General features: G+C 43.9%; 2 protein-coding genes across 5 annotated transcripts; both read right to left on the bottom strand.

Moving 5' to 3' along the window:
• Nucleotides 1–212: 212 nt before the first annotated feature.
• On the bottom strand, nucleotides 213–10,291 carry ube2g2 (ubiquitin-conjugating enzyme E2G 2 (UBC7 homolog, yeast)). Of its 4 annotated transcripts, none has more exons than XM_031733135.2 (6): nucleotides 10,127–10,291; nucleotides 8,884–8,919; nucleotides 8,709–8,754; nucleotides 3,053–3,171; nucleotides 1,164–1,304; nucleotides 213–1,083 (listed from the first exon to the last, which is right to left on the bottom strand). In XM_031733135.2, the coding sequence occupies exons 1-6, from the start codon at nucleotides 10,167–10,169 to the stop codon at nucleotides 971–973; spliced, it is 498 nt and encodes a 165-aa protein (XP_031588995.1). In that variant the 5' UTR covers nucleotides 10,170–10,291; the 3' UTR covers nucleotides 213–970. The 4 variants fall into 4 exon arrangements, with proteins under 4 accessions (XP_031588995.1, XP_039456316.1, XP_039456317.1 ...); XM_039600382.1 differs by having other exon boundaries at nucleotides 8,884–9,019; nucleotides 10,127–10,272; XM_039600383.1 differs by lacking the exon at nucleotides 10,127–10,291 and adding an exon at nucleotides 9,882–9,900.
• Nucleotides 10,292–11,587: 1,296 nt separating this feature from the next.
• LOC116314947 (olfactory receptor 10J5-like) lies at nucleotides 11,588–12,550 on the bottom strand. The gene has a single exon (XM_031733098.1). The coding sequence runs from the start codon at nucleotides 12,548–12,550 to the stop codon at nucleotides 11,588–11,590; it is 963 nt and encodes a 320-aa protein (XP_031588958.1).
• Nucleotides 12,551–14,773: the final 2,223 nt, after the last annotated feature.

Genomic DNA, 14,773 nt, shown 5'->3' with positions numbered 1-14,773 from the left:
AGAAAATGCCACTTTATTTAGAAACGTGACATCTGAGCCCTGAAGGTCTGAACCCAAGCACATCACAAAGGAGGAAGGTGTCGGGCTCTGGGCCGACACTGGGCTTTCATTTCTCAGCTGATATTATTTGAACAAAACTGCAGTCAGAGAAAAAAGGCAGCTTTATTAAATGATGGACCGGTTTTCAGAGTTAATAAATAACCAGCTCACACTCTACTCTTGGTATTTTTTATTAATCGTTTGTTAAATCAGACAAATTCAAAGAAACCCTTCAAACTAAAGCTCTGCGCTCCCGTCAGCTCCTCGGTGAGCTGAACCATCGTGACGTCCTCCTTCAGGAAGACATAAAGTGCATGAAGTCCTGCTGAGAGAAGCCGACGTGCTTCCGTCCGACCGGACGCCCAGTCCGAGTCCACGTTTATCAACCAGTCAGATCAGAAACGATTTCTCGCCAACAGCAGCAAACAAACAGAAACAGGAAGCAGGAGTCAAGGGGCGGGGCGGGGTAATGCGGTTCCAGGACTCTTTCGATCCGTCAGCAGTCTGAATCCCTGAACTTTAAACCAGATCGGACTACAGACCGGCTCCCCTCTGTGTCGACGACTGTACACTGACAGCACCAGGCGGCACAGCAGGGGGCGCCCATGGGACAAGAGCTTCAGGTAAAACATCATTTCTATCCTATACAAACAAAGTTTAAATTGATCTTTTCATGAATTTATTGATAAATATTGTCCTGCAGAGGAGACGGACGAGGTATGGCGGCGATGCCGTTTCTGCTGCTGCTGTCAGAGTGAAGGTGGTGGTGATGTCATCGCATTTGGTTCGTGTCCTTTGATCGGCTTCCATCCATCAGTTTATTTATTGATCTGTCCATGCTGAGCGCCCTGTGTATGTGTGTCTGTCCATGCCATTTGTTTCTGCTGTACACACACACACACACACAGGGCGCGGGCTGATGACATCATCTCTACAGGCCCAGAGACTTGCGTACGATCTTCTGGGCGAGTTTGTTGAACTGCTCTCGATCTTCCCGCCACATTTTGGAGGCGTCGACGTTCGCTCCGCTCTCATCGTTGGGCTCTGAGAGGAGAAGAGAGGACTGAGCACGCAGGTGAAGCGTGGTTTACACATGATGACATCACAGAAAGGTGTGTGATTACCTGCCAGCATGCTGACCACAGACAGCAGGATCTTCTCCACACTCTGGACCGGACTCCACCTCTCTGCACTACTCTCATATCCCATCGGATCATCGCCCGGAGCGTGGAGGATGGAGATACAGACCCGACCGTCCGGATAGACTGAGGAGGAGGAGGAGGAGGAAGATGATTAATAAGGGAGCACGACTCAGCCCGCCCATCTGAAAGAATCCAACATATTTAACGACAACCAGTTTAACACACAGGTTTAGTTTGTAATGCCCACAGGTGCGAATGCTGCCAGACTGGTGACCTGTCCAGGTGGACCTGCTGCTGGGACAGGCTCCACCCCCCCGACATGGATGGGTGGATGTTTCTGAATGCTGTGAATCTGATTTTAAGACATTTCTGTTCAAACGCTTCATTAAAGCTGAGACTCGCGTGTCATGTCATGTGAGCGTCTCTGAGTTTTTGGGATTCATTTTTTTGTAAAAACTTCATTAAACATTTTCAGTGAGGACATATTTGGAAACAGGATGTTCTTTATCTGCTCCTCAAAGTGCCGCCCGGCGGCTCAGGTGTTGCTGTTGAGTCCTCACAGGTGCAGCAGAACAACACCTGACAGGTAAACAAGCCTCCCGTCAGGTGAGGCAGCACTCAGAGGCTATCTGTTTCCATCAAACATCTCGTTGTTATCAGCGTGCAAAGTGCTTCCTGTCGGCTGTCTGACGTTCCTGCTTTGACAGCTGCTGTTTTTATCAGCACACGATAGATACGAGAGCCGAGCAATTAATCTGATCATTTCATATTTTATTCTCAGCTTCCAACAATTCAGGAAACAAGATAAAGCTCCTGCTGCAGCCGGAGCCATGCAGACGGAGAACAAGCTTTATATTTATTCATTCAGATATTTCACATTTCTATGAAACAACAGGTTTGATGCAGAGGAGCTGGGTGCTGTAGACCTACAGACACCTGCTGGCAGCCTGGCACCTGTTCTCACCTGTGCGAGTGGTGCCATGAAGGGCAGATGGTGAGTAAACGTTCAGCTCAGAAAGTTGGAAAACTTTTTCTCTTCTTTTGAAACCTGAGACGTGTTTTTTCCATCACCTTTGAGGAGGTTCAGGCCCGCTCAGTGTTTTCTTCTTCGTGGGTTTCACCTGCGGCGGCTGCAGGCTGTTGATGAATGATCAGACGCTACAGTTGCAGGAGGAAGTTCAGCTCGGGGGCATGCTGGTGCAGGGTGGTGATGATGGTGGTGGACAGCAGCGAACAGCTTGTCCTCTAATCAGGACTGAGCGTGCTCAGACTGTTACCCTACTGTGACATCATGGCTCAGCGCTCTAATCACAGCAGTAATGACAGCGTGCTAACAGCGTGCTAACAGCACACTAGCAGCACGTTCACATTAGTGCTGCGTGCTGTGACTGGTCACATGACTGCTTTGAAGTCAAACCGACTCTCAGGAGCTTCGGCCGTTACTGTGACAACACAGCCTTGTGTCACAAGACTTGTCACATGACTGAGGGGGTCACTGCAGTCTGTTTACCATTCAAAACAGACGCAAACCAAGCGTGTTCTGTTCAGGAACCTGAGGCAGACCTGAGTTTACTCCAGGTGTGCCAGGTGTGTTTAAGAGTTTGTCTGTTTTCAGGTGAACACGACGGGTTAAAATCTGAGAGCGAGGCTCTAAACGGGTCCTAAAACCGTGGAAACACGAGCTCGTCGCTGCGGTGATTCACTGTCTGTGCTGGATTATGTGACTGAGAGGGAGAGAGGATAAACATCACATCAGCTTCTCCACAAACACACCTCCAGTCTGAACCGAGCTTTAACCTTCATAAAACCCTGTGAGAACACAAGCTGTCTGTGCAGGTGAGGGGGCGGAGCTCAGCCGCAGGTGGACTTACTGTTGGGGTGAAACATGTCGCAGGTGAACCTCATCTTTGGAGGACTGAGGGGGTAATCGGAGGGGAAGCTGAGGATGGCTGGAAACACTCCGCCTTCGAAGCACGTGTCCTGAGGACCCCTGAAACACACACAGGAAGTACACGTGAGATCCAGAGGGCACGAAACCAAAGAGCATCTGAAGAACTCGGAGAACACGCCTGTTAGCAGCTGGACGGGTTTTTAAGTTTAATCTGCTGCTGTTTCTGTTCCCGTCTCTGTAACACCTGTGCACAGGTGACCCTCACTCTGATTTCATGATCCTCTAACAAATTTTTATCTCCCTCAAGAACCTGAAGGAGCAGCTTCAGAACAGGTAACCCCATCTCTATGAACACATCAGGATGTGAACATCTGCAGGTTCCTGTCCTGTTGACCAATCAGGTGTGAGCAGCCTTGGGATACACGCAGGTAAAAACAGAGATTAATGTTCCTTGTAAACATGGAGACAGCGGGCAGCGAAGCAAACAGGAACATTAACACCTGTCCCCTCCATCAGGAGCTTTATTTGGACCAGCAGCTAACAAACTCTCATTTCACGCGTTTGTCTTCATGTTTTTCAGAGGCCACTCAGATTTGAATATTTGTTGCTGGAAAGCAGAAAGTTTGTTGTTTTTCAACAAAAATGTGTTTGTTGAAAAAACAAACTTTGTTCTCAAGTCAGAAGAAGGAGATGAACCAGCTTAACTCCAAACACAGCCAGTGTCAGTCTGTGTAAGGAGACAAGTACTGACATACTTCAACATAACGTGGGTCTGATGTTCAGACCAAATGATGAGAAGATCTTAGAAAGAACGCTGGACTGTAAACATGCTGTGTAAATGCTGCTGCTCCGTCTACAGTGACATATACTTTTCTTTAGACCGACTTTGTCTCCTTATCATTACTCTTATTGTTGTTATGTTAGCATTGTGTTGTTGCTGTACTTGGTCTCAGTGTGCCTTTCTCATGGAAAAGGGAGGAAAAACATCCTGTCAGAAGAAAAAGCAGAGCGGCTCCCCACATAGCCGTTGGAGTAGTTTCTGGTACTTGGGGAGAACGTCCTGCGGTTCCTTTAGAAGCAGATCTTTGTACAGGCTTGGAGAAGCTGTTCTGCTCCTGCAGATCGGTGTGCAGCGCCGGCAGCTGTTTGAAGCTCACCGATCTGTATCAGCCGCGAGGACACGGCGCCGGTATCACAACGTGTTTATGATCGTTACGCCGTCATGGAGCTTCTGAGTCATCAGAGTTCAAGAGGACGTTTGAATATCTGAGCACATCACAGATCTGAGGTCAGGCAGATCAGCCGATCTGATCATCTGTCTGCAGATTACTTCGGCTTCACCTCCTCCACCATCAGCCGCTCTAATCACTGACCACACACACTCTGATTGGCTATCTGTGCTACCAATCAGCGCTCGTCTGACGCGTTTTCTTTTATCAGATCTGGAAGCAGTTTGATCAAATCAAAGGGTTTCATCACCTGGATCCAAACAGTGACGCTGCTACAGCTTTATGAATGTATGGTTAGGAGCGAGTACCCTGCATCACTTTAACTGGCACATCGCTGTCGACCGCGACACAAGGACGCTGACCAGCTGAGGACAAAACAAGTCAGAGTACCAGAGGTTCAAAGAGCTGAAACAACTGAGCGTCAAAGAGCTCGTATTCACACGTGAACTTCTGTGACTGTCTATAAAACACATGTGTACTGCCTGGTGACTGCACCGAAAACACAAACGGCTCATCTGTGAGCATACTGGGTCCAGTCTGACACAGGTGATCCCCGTTTGCCTCTGAAACACCTCCAGCTGTCTCTCAGTGTAGGTGGAGCCATGGCAGAGGGTCGGCGCGCTCCCAGCAGCTTGTTTCTGAATCTTCGACTAACCAACGAGTCACAAAACAGTCAGCCGTTAAACATGAGCAGGCAGCTCAGACGTCTTCCCATGAAGAAACAGCATCTCAAAGGGCAGCTCAGAGGGCTGACCTGCTCAGGTAATGACCTCGGAAATGATAGGGTGTGGCGCGGTGATGTCATCGGTCAGGGGGATGGCAGGTATGTGGATGGTTGGCCGGAGAACGAGCTGCAGGTTAAATTGAAGGGCAGACTGAAGCTGCTGTCACGCCAACATCCACAACAACAGAAGGCTCCGTTACTAATGACAGACTGAGGGTGCTGCCTTCACTGACATCACGTTCATGTTGGTTTCTTAGGTACAATAACTTCTGTACATCTACTGCAGTCAGGCAGTCTACTTTCACGCTGAGTACTCAGAGCACACAGCTGTGGGTCCACATCTGGGGTGTTGTAATGGATTTAGATCCACTGTAACTTCACTGTTAGAGGAGATATGGACATGAACACACTCGAGGTGTGAGAAACCAGAACCTTCTGTTTCTGATTTTGTTCTCTGAGCAGATGTGAACATTGGGAAGTAACTGAAGCATCTCTGAATTCATAGAGGAGCCAAGACAAGCTTTGCCACGCTCCCATGTTTGATCCGTTTCTGATAATTCACCACTGAAAACCTAAAGAAGTGCATTCTGGGTAAACTTGTTGGGATAGGTGGCTGCTCAGATCAGGTGAGAGCAAATGAAAGGTGTCCCTTGTACCAGAATAATGACTGCAGCGTATGGCTGTAACGCGTTCTGTATGACGCTGTGAACCAGTCACAGGTCAAACACCTTCAGCTATTTATTAATAAGTGACTTTTATGTATATATATGCCTGTATAAATTGTGCTATTCTTAGTTAGTGTATTGTCTGTCTTTGTTAATGTTTGTTTATAATGGACTGTAACGAAGCACTGTAACGAAAAATAATTTCCCCTAGGGATCAATAAAGTACTCTGATTCTGATTGAGCAGACGGTTCTCAGACGGAGACGGAGTCTCAGGATCAGCAGATCTTCTCTGCAGTTTGTTGCTTCAGTTCTTGCTGAGACTTATTTTGGTCTGAGACAACATGAAGCTGCAGCACCTTTAATAACTTATTAGAAATGTTTTTGTCTAACAGCATATTAAAGAGGACATGAAACACTGAACACATCAAGGCTAATTTACCCCACTGAGCTCTCAGACTCTGACACACATGTAACTGTCTGTGAAGCTGGATTTAACAAATAACTGTTTAAAGTTTTAAAAACATGTTTCTGTCAGTACGAACGTGACGTCAGGTGGTTGGTCGGTTGCAGCTAACAGGCCCTCCTCTACACTGTCCTTTACAAACACCAACATCACGGCTAACAGCTGGATTTTCCTGTTTCACTGCAGCTAGCCAAACAGCCACTTCCTGCTACAGACACAGACAGTAAAGTGGACAGTATGTCCTGGTTTCACATCAACTCACTGCTGCAGCACTACAGTGATCTCCTCACTGATGTTTAGCTTTAATGTCCTTTTTTCCTCTGAGGTATCGATCCTGTCACTAGTTAACTAACATAAACTAATGTGAGTCTGTTAGCCTCAACCAACCAATCACATGACGTCACGTTCGTACTGACAGAAACATGTTTTTGAATATTTAAGCTGTTGTTTCTTAAACGCAGCTTCACAGACAGTTACATCTGTGTCAGAGTCTGAGAGCAGGATCAGTTAAATTCTCCTTGATATGTTCAGTGTTTCATGTCCTCTTTAAAAACACACCTTACAGTTAAAATGACACTTGAAAATCTTTGTTGGTCCTCAGCTGTGTCCATACTTCATGGAGAATGATGCTCCTGGTTGTTTCTGTAGGTAGACCAGGCCTTGGTCTTCAGATTAAGACTTCTCCAACACTCGACATCTTTAAAATCCACCTGAAGACACATTTTTACTCCCCAGCGTTTAAATTTGAACACTTTTGTGTTATCTTGTTTCCTGCTCTGTTTTCTTTCAGCCATAAATCCACTGACTTGTCTTAACTTTGTGTTACTGGGGAGTGTACTGATAGCTGTGTTTCATCTCCAACACTTTGAGAACAGCGACACCTTCTGGTCTCACTCGGTCATCGTCACACTGAACCTGTGAGTCTAGTTGCCATGGTTTACAGGTATGAGGGTGAATTCATGACTCAAACTGCAGGTTTTTACTTTCTGAGTTTGGCATAAAGTGTGAAACAGGTTAAAGAAACAAATACAGAGAGGTGAGCCTGTTACAAACACTAACAGCTGCTAATAAAGCCTGGAGGTCATTGCAAACTCTCGGTACCTCAGCAGAGCTGGCAATATCATCAAGGACCATTCTCACCCCAGCAATCAAGTGTTTGAACTATTACCATCAGGCCGACGGTACAGGTCACATAAAACCAGGACAAACAGATTCAGGGATAGCTTCTTTCCCAGAGCCATCACCATAGTAAATAAGCACAAAAACAAATGAAACTGCTTAGCTACACCATACTGTCACCGTCAATTATTATGCTGCTATTCTTACTGTCATTATATTAATGCTGCTATCCTGTATATATTGTACTTACTATTGTTTGTTTTAATGTACCTTTTATATTTTACATTTATATTTATTATTGTATTTTTGCACCAAGGGAGTGGCACTCCAATTTCGTTGTACCCTGTACAATGACAATAAAGGCTATTCTATTCTATAAAAGGATCAGACAACTGATCCCAGCAGACGGGAGGTTAAAGCCATGAGGGTGCAGCATCGTTCACTTTTTAAATGCAATTAGTGTGATTAGTGGATCTACGGAGATCCGTCGCTGCTTTCATGACTGAGCCTGACCTTTAAGCACCCAGCACAGAAGTGAAAGCAACTCGTTTGTGCAACAGCCAAATTAGACAAATGCTGGTGCTCACAGAAGTGCTTCAGGTGACTGTGAACGTGAGTGTTGGTCTGGGTGTTTCACAAACTGCTGATATGAAACATCAGAGTTTACAGAGAAGGTCTGAAGGACAGAAAACATCCAGTGAGCAGCAGTCCTCTCGGGGGAAATGCCTGGTTGAGGTGTGAGGACAGACTGCTTCAAGCTGATAGTAAAAGCAACAGGAACTCAAATAACCACTCATAACAACCGAGGTATGCAGAAGAGCACCCCTGAGCCTTAGAACAGATGATCTACAGCAGCAGAAGACCACACTGGTGCCACTCCCACCAGCTAAAGGACATTTTATACCTGCTACGCGCTGCCTTGCAAACAGCACCTTACAACAGAGCTAACGTCATTTACACTGTCACTAGCTGCCACTGCTGCAGGTCTTATATCAGCGATGATGTGGAGGAATCGTCCGAGTGGCAACACCAATTGTTCAGGAGAACACTGCAGCGGCTTCCTGGGCTGTAGCAGCGAGTATAAACAGAAGCAGCTGTGTGATGACGATGCCAGCAGTGTGGGAAATGACCGCAGCCTCGCCTCTGTCAGTGCGCCCCAGGGCGGCTGTGGCTACAATGTAGCTTGCCTCCACCAGTGTGTGAATGTGTGGATGACTAAATGTGTAAAGCGCTTTGGGGTCCTTAGGGACTAAGTAAAGTGCTATACAAATACAGGCCATTTACCATTACTCTAACCCAGTACTAGTAAACTGTACCCAATAAAGCGGCTGTGAGAGTCCAGTTACAACTGACACATACACAATAACACTCCAAAACAAATACAAACACCCAAAAATGACTGAAACGTGTGTTTCCATGGAGACGGGGTACTCACATGATAAGAGCCTCCCACTCGAAGAAGTTCTCCTCGTTCACTGGACCTGCACAGCAAACACAAACTCTTTAAATCTCCTGCTCTCAGAGCTGCTCGGGTGTCTGACTGTTAGAACAACACACTGAACATCTGAGGGCACATCTGCAGAAGCTACAGATGTGTTCTGGTGTCTCACCTGCCACGATGCCCTCAGGTGGGTTCAAAGTCAGCTCTGAAGCACAAACACAGAAAGATGAGTGACCTTTGACCTCTGCTGTGATCCGGTATCAGTCACATTTTTAAACAGCTGATGGATTGTTTGCTTTCCCATACTGAAGAAACGATTAACATTTATTCATTTAAAAACAGCCTAAGGCAAGAAAGCAGTTATAAAAGACTTCCCAATTATCTTAAATACCAATCAGGTTTACCACAATGATCTATGTCGAACTGTTTATCCATAACTGTAAATCTGCAAGTTTGCACGCTTATACACAACATAATACAACTGTAATTACCCCTAACCTGTAAAGTTGCAATTGTTATACATAGCTCTACATATACACCTTAATATATACTTTGTATATATTATCACTGTGACAGTGTTGCAACTACTTGCACTTTAAATTCTGTTTACACCCACATAAGCTACAAGATTTACAAAGCACTGTTTGTCTGTTTTACTTTCTTTTAGTCGTGTGAAGGGAACGTGCAAAGTAAAAATTTCATTGCTCTGCGTAACCATTTGTGTTTTGCGGTGTACATGACAATGAAGTTCTTGAATCTTGAATGCATCGACTAATCTGTGCAGAATTCACATTATTACACAAGATTAAAGTGTAGCAGCCTGAAATGAGCGCATTAAATAAATGACAGGCCTAAATATGAATGTGTACCGAGGCTAATCCCCCAGTTAAAGTTCTTATCGTTAGCCCTCAATGCACCAAATTACATTTAAAAACCTTCAAATTTATCACTTTCAGAAAAGGCAGCCGCCGTGTCAGTGCAGCGCTGAAGCCTCGCAGCGAGTTTTCCACCTGCGCTCTGTGTTCCTGTAACCAGCATATAAACATGATGTTCGCACTTTGTGTTCATTTATCACACTTTAGAAAAGTTTTGAAAGTTACATCACGGCAGCTACATGGAACATTCTGGATAACGCCACAAACACGTTATATAAGCTCCAAATTATACCGCGGTTTAAACTGCAGGTGGACAAAGCCGACACCGGATTATTCACACTGTGCAGATTTTCATCAGGTTATCGGTTTGAGTCGCAGGAGAGAAGAACAAACGCGGACAACAAAGAAAAGCTCAAACCGACCGAACTTTTAACGGAGTTTCGTACAGAGATACAGGCGCTCGCGGGGTTGTTAGCTTAGCATGCTAGCTAACATTAAAAGACCTCCCATTGGCTGAAAGCGGCTCGCGTTACTCACGTTTGTACTCGGCCATTAGTCTCTTTAGCGCTGTGCCAGCCATCGTGTTTACCGGAGAAAACAACAAACAAACAAATAAACAAAAGCGGCTCAGTTTCTCACGTTCTCACAGAGCAACGGACCAACAGCTCATCCGACTGAGCATGCGCAAAACGTGTTTCAGTTTGCGTGTCAGCAGACAGCGCACCCTGTCGACAAAAATAAAAACAATTAATTTAAAAACAAATAAAAAAATAATTAATTGTTTAATAATTAAGCTCATTTGTTTAATTGTAAACTTAATTTTACTCAAGTAAATGTTTTTGTGCCTTTAATAAATGTTATATAGTCTTTTTATTCAATTTTGTCTTTATTTAATTTAATTTATGTATGTAATTGATTTCCTTACCTGGATGACTGAGCATCAAGATGTATGCATGTAATAATAAGTTACGGTCTAACTGATTGCTTTTCTGTACAGTTAGCTTTTCTGTGCCACAGCAGATGTGTTTTGTTGTTGTTGTTGAATACTCAAATACATAAATAATAAAATAAATAAATAAATTCAATTCAAGTCAACTTTATTTATACAATGCCAAATCACATCAACAGTCACCTCAGGGTGCTTTATATTGTAAGATGGACCCTACAGTAATACATACAGAGAAAAACCCAACAATCATATGACCCCCTATGAGCAAGCAATTTGGCAACAGTGGGAAGGAAAAACTCCCTTTTAACAGGAAGAAACCTCCGGCAGAACCAGGCTCAGGGAGGAGGGGGGGGCCATCTGGACCCACTGGTTGGGGTGAGAGAAGGAAGACAGGATAAAGACATGCTGTGGAAGAGAGCCAGAGATTAATAACAAGTGTGATTTAGTGCAGAGAGGTCTATTAACACATAGTCAGTGAAGAAGTGTCTGACAGCGAATGACTGACAGGAAATAGTACCACATGTGAAAAGTGATGATTTCCTGTTTTTCTCTTTTTACTTGTAATGACTCATTGGTCTGTGTGACCTTTGACCTAAGAGTGCAGTTTCCACTGAATAATTGATCAATAAGAACTGATAAGACTGATTAATACAACCAAACAAGAAGAATCCAGACTGTTTTTAAAATATTCAAACAGCAGTCAGAACTCAACTTTGTTACTTTATATAGTGAGAAGTTTCTGTGGCCTGAATATTGAACTGCTGGATTTTGCCCATATTATTTGCTGAGGGGACTTTTATCTGTTGTTGTTGTTGTTGTGTGCAAATCCTGCAGCTGCATACAGCTGCCACATCAGAACGTGCTGCAGTATGTTCCTCTTTATCAGGAAGTCTAGTTCAAGGCCCTCTGCTGCCTCCCCCAACAAGATGTGGATGAACTAAAGAGCATAAAAAGAAAATGAATGTTGATTACAAAACAAATATTTATGACCTTTTCTCTGATTATAGGAGTGGAGTCAGAGACCAGAACTCAGGATCTGGTTCTGTGGGTTAATCAGCTCTCTGGCAGCCCAGCAGCCTCCTCAGCTGAGCCCTGATCTCCGTCACCTTTAGGCCATACACCACCGGGTTGAAAACAGTCGGGATCATGACCTGGAGGATGGAGGTGAGGACAGAGGCTGTGGGCTGACTGCCAGCCTGTAGGCGGCGCTGCAGCACCTCCACCCCAGAGCTCACGCTGTAGTTACAAAAGACGAGCAGGTGCGGCAGGCACGTGCTCAGTGCTTTGCTGCTGAAGCTGCGCGAGCGCCGCAGGCAGATTGACAAGACGGCGCTGTAAGAGAAGAGCACAAAGATGGCGGGCAGCAAGACAGTAGCCACGATGACCGAGAGGTTGTAGACTTCGCTCAGCAGTGTCTCACGACCACCACAGCTCAGACTGACCAGGCTGTAGATGTCGCAGTAGATCCTGCTGAGCTGCGAGCGGCAGAGCGGCAGGCGGCTCGCCAGCAGCACCGCAGTGCCGACCAGCCCGACAGGCAGCAGCCAGCAGAGCAGCAGCAGTGCCAGCACTGTGGCTGGAGACATGACAACGGTGTAGAGCAGCGGGCGGCAGATGGACACGTACCGGTCAAAGGACATGGCTGCTAGCAGTAGGAAGCTGGAAGTGCCCGATGAATATAAAAGCCAGGCCTCACACATGCACCCACGCAGGGTCACCTGCACTGAGCGGCCCCCCCTCAGCAGGTCCACCAGGAGTTTGGGGTAAAACACCGTGCTGCCCGCCACAGAGTTCATCAGCACAGCCGCCACAAACACAAACATGGGGCGGTGGAGGCTCCGCTGGGAGCAGATCACGTAGACCACCAGGCTGTCGCTGCACAGCATGAACAGGTAGGCGCACAGGAAGAAGAAGAAGAAGAAGAGCCGCTGATTGGACAGCTGCGCCAGGCCGTCCAGGGTCACTGATGTCACCAGGATGGGCAGTGAGGTCACGTTTACCCCTGCTGACATCATCGGGGGAGACACAACAATCTGAGGGTGTCAGCTGACAGAAAGCTCTGGAACAGCTGCACACAAGTTTAAACCATCAAATCGAAAACAGAAGCAGAAAAAATATTGTTTCAATATCAGATCATCAATTTGCAATTTATCATGACATCATTAAATGATCATTTAAGGCATCAAAGTTTAGGTTATAACCATTTGAATAATGTTTTAAATCAACCTTTGAATCATGAACACTTTAAATGTTCAAACTGTATAATTGTTTAAATTAATAACATTTACTCTTTTATTATTTCAATAAAATAAATGTCAGCATTTAAAGACTTAAACTAACATTTAAATCAATATTATATGTGTTTAAAATCATTCTTCACATCTTCAACACTTATGAACATATAAAAATGTTACATATTAAAACAGTTTAAACAATCAACTGAATCATTTTTAACATAATATCTTTACAATTTTATCATTTATCATCATCAATGTCAAAAAATAAAATCATCAGCAAACATGACAACATCTCCCACCCCATGCATGAGACTGTGAAGGCACTGAGCAGCTCCTTCAGTGGGAGACTGCGGCACCCACGGTGTGGGACGGAGAGATTTCGCAGGTCTTTCCTCCCCACTGCTGTCAGACTCCACAATAAAGACTTTTGCAGCTGATCAAACACACAAACCCACACATGTGCAATAAGACTGCTATATGTGCAATTCTTCTTCTGACGAAGTTGTGTTTTTGTATTTTCCTACTCAGTTGTATATAGTATTTGTATTTCTATTTTATTCTATTGTACATAGTATTTTATTTTATTTTATTTTATTTTATTGCATTCCAGTGTTTTCTAATTTCTGCTACATAACTTTGCACTTTTGCTGTAACAAAACAAATTTCCCACCTGTGGGACTAATAAAGGCCATCTTATCTTATCTTATCTTATTTAGATTATCAGTGTTCAAAACATATATCTCCTCGTAGACGATCGAGTAAAGAACTATTTAACTCAATATTTAAAGTTTTATCTTTTAAATCTTTGCTTTAAAAACAACATTTAGATGATTAACAACAAAATATCTACATTTAACTTCACATATGATTATATAATCTGTGTTTAAATAATCATTTAAATAATAATGTTGGAGTTAAGCGTCAAAAATATAAATTATGAAATTTAAAGAATAAATGTTTACATCATTATTGTTTAAATAGTCACACTGATATGATGGATTTTATAAAGAACTTTTTTCAGTGTAAAACATCAATGTTCAAAACACTAATGAACAAGAATGAACGAATATAATTATCAGCTATATCACACTAACTCTTTATCCTTGATTTTCAAAACAACATTAAAGTCATTATAGTTAAAACAATATTAAATCAATAACATTTTAATGATAAAAAGTTAAACACAAAAAAGTACATCATCAAACTTCAGACATAGAAAGAGACACACATGCTCCCACACCTGGATCATGTGGGCTGTGACAGGTTTGAGCTGTATTTATGATCCTCTCGCCTCAGTGGAGCTCATTAACTCTGCCTTATCTTCATCGTCTCTATCATCCTCCTCAGCATCGAATGTTTGATATTTTTCCTTCACTGAGGCTGTAAACATGTTTCTCTCCAAGGGTTGAATCTGGAATCATGTTAGGGATGACTGTGAATTTTCAGTGGAAAAAACATCTTAACCTAAAAAAATAAACATTTTACAGTAAATTGTCAAACAGAAAAACCGTCATCTCTGTAAGCATAGTCTTTAGGTTCTAGGTCTAAATCTGTTTAGAGGTAAAACAGAAAACCTTAAATAATATATATAAATATATAATTAATGGTTGTAGCCAAAACATCACCCATTTGTCTTTGGACTCTGTAAAGTAAGTGAGTCAACTTAAATTTTAAAGAGCTTTTCACAGGCAAGTAGTGACAAACACTGTACAACAAAACAAGTTTGGGCACAGAATAATGCAAAAACAGCTGCTGTCAGCAAAAGTCTCAAAACAAGGCCTGGTTAGAATAAAACAAACAAAAAAAACAACAAACACTGCTTTTTAATAGAGTTAGCTAAATGTAGGCGTAGCAGCAGACTGTTCCATAGTCTTGTTTTCTCAAACTGAAAGCCTCTGTCCTCCCCAGTCTCCAATCTTGGAGTGCGTGCACACTGAAGGACATGTCCTGGTCAAACATGACTCCAAGGTTCCTCACAGCATTACTGGAGGCCAAGGT

The sequence above is a fragment of the Oreochromis aureus genome, linkage group 16 (assembly GCF_013358895.1).
Source record: "Oreochromis aureus strain Israel breed Guangdong linkage group 16, ZZ_aureus, whole genome shotgun sequence".
NCBI lineage: Eukaryota > Metazoa > Chordata > Actinopteri > Cichliformes > Cichlidae > Oreochromis > Oreochromis aureus.
This window is presented reverse-complemented; position numbering and strand designations above follow the sequence as displayed.

Excerpts from the sequence above, each read along its gene's own strand:
- LOC116314947 (XM_031733098.1), bottom strand. The coding sequence starts at position 12,550 with ATGTCAGCAGGGGTAAACGTGACCTCACTGCCCATCCTGGTGACATCA.
- ube2g2 (XM_031733134.1), bottom strand. The coding sequence starts at position 9,782 with ATGAACACAAAGTGCGAACATCATGTTTATATGCTGGTTACAGGAACA. Across the intron at positions 8,920-9,664 it reads GGCGGCTGCCTTTTCTGAAA|AGCTGACTTTGAACCCACCT; the intron begins GTGATAAATTTG and ends TTTGTGCTTCAG. Across the intron at positions 8,755-8,883 it reads ACCTGAGGGCATCGTGGCAG|GTCCAGTGAACGAGGAGAAC; the intron begins GTGAGACACCAG and ends TTTGCTGTGCAG.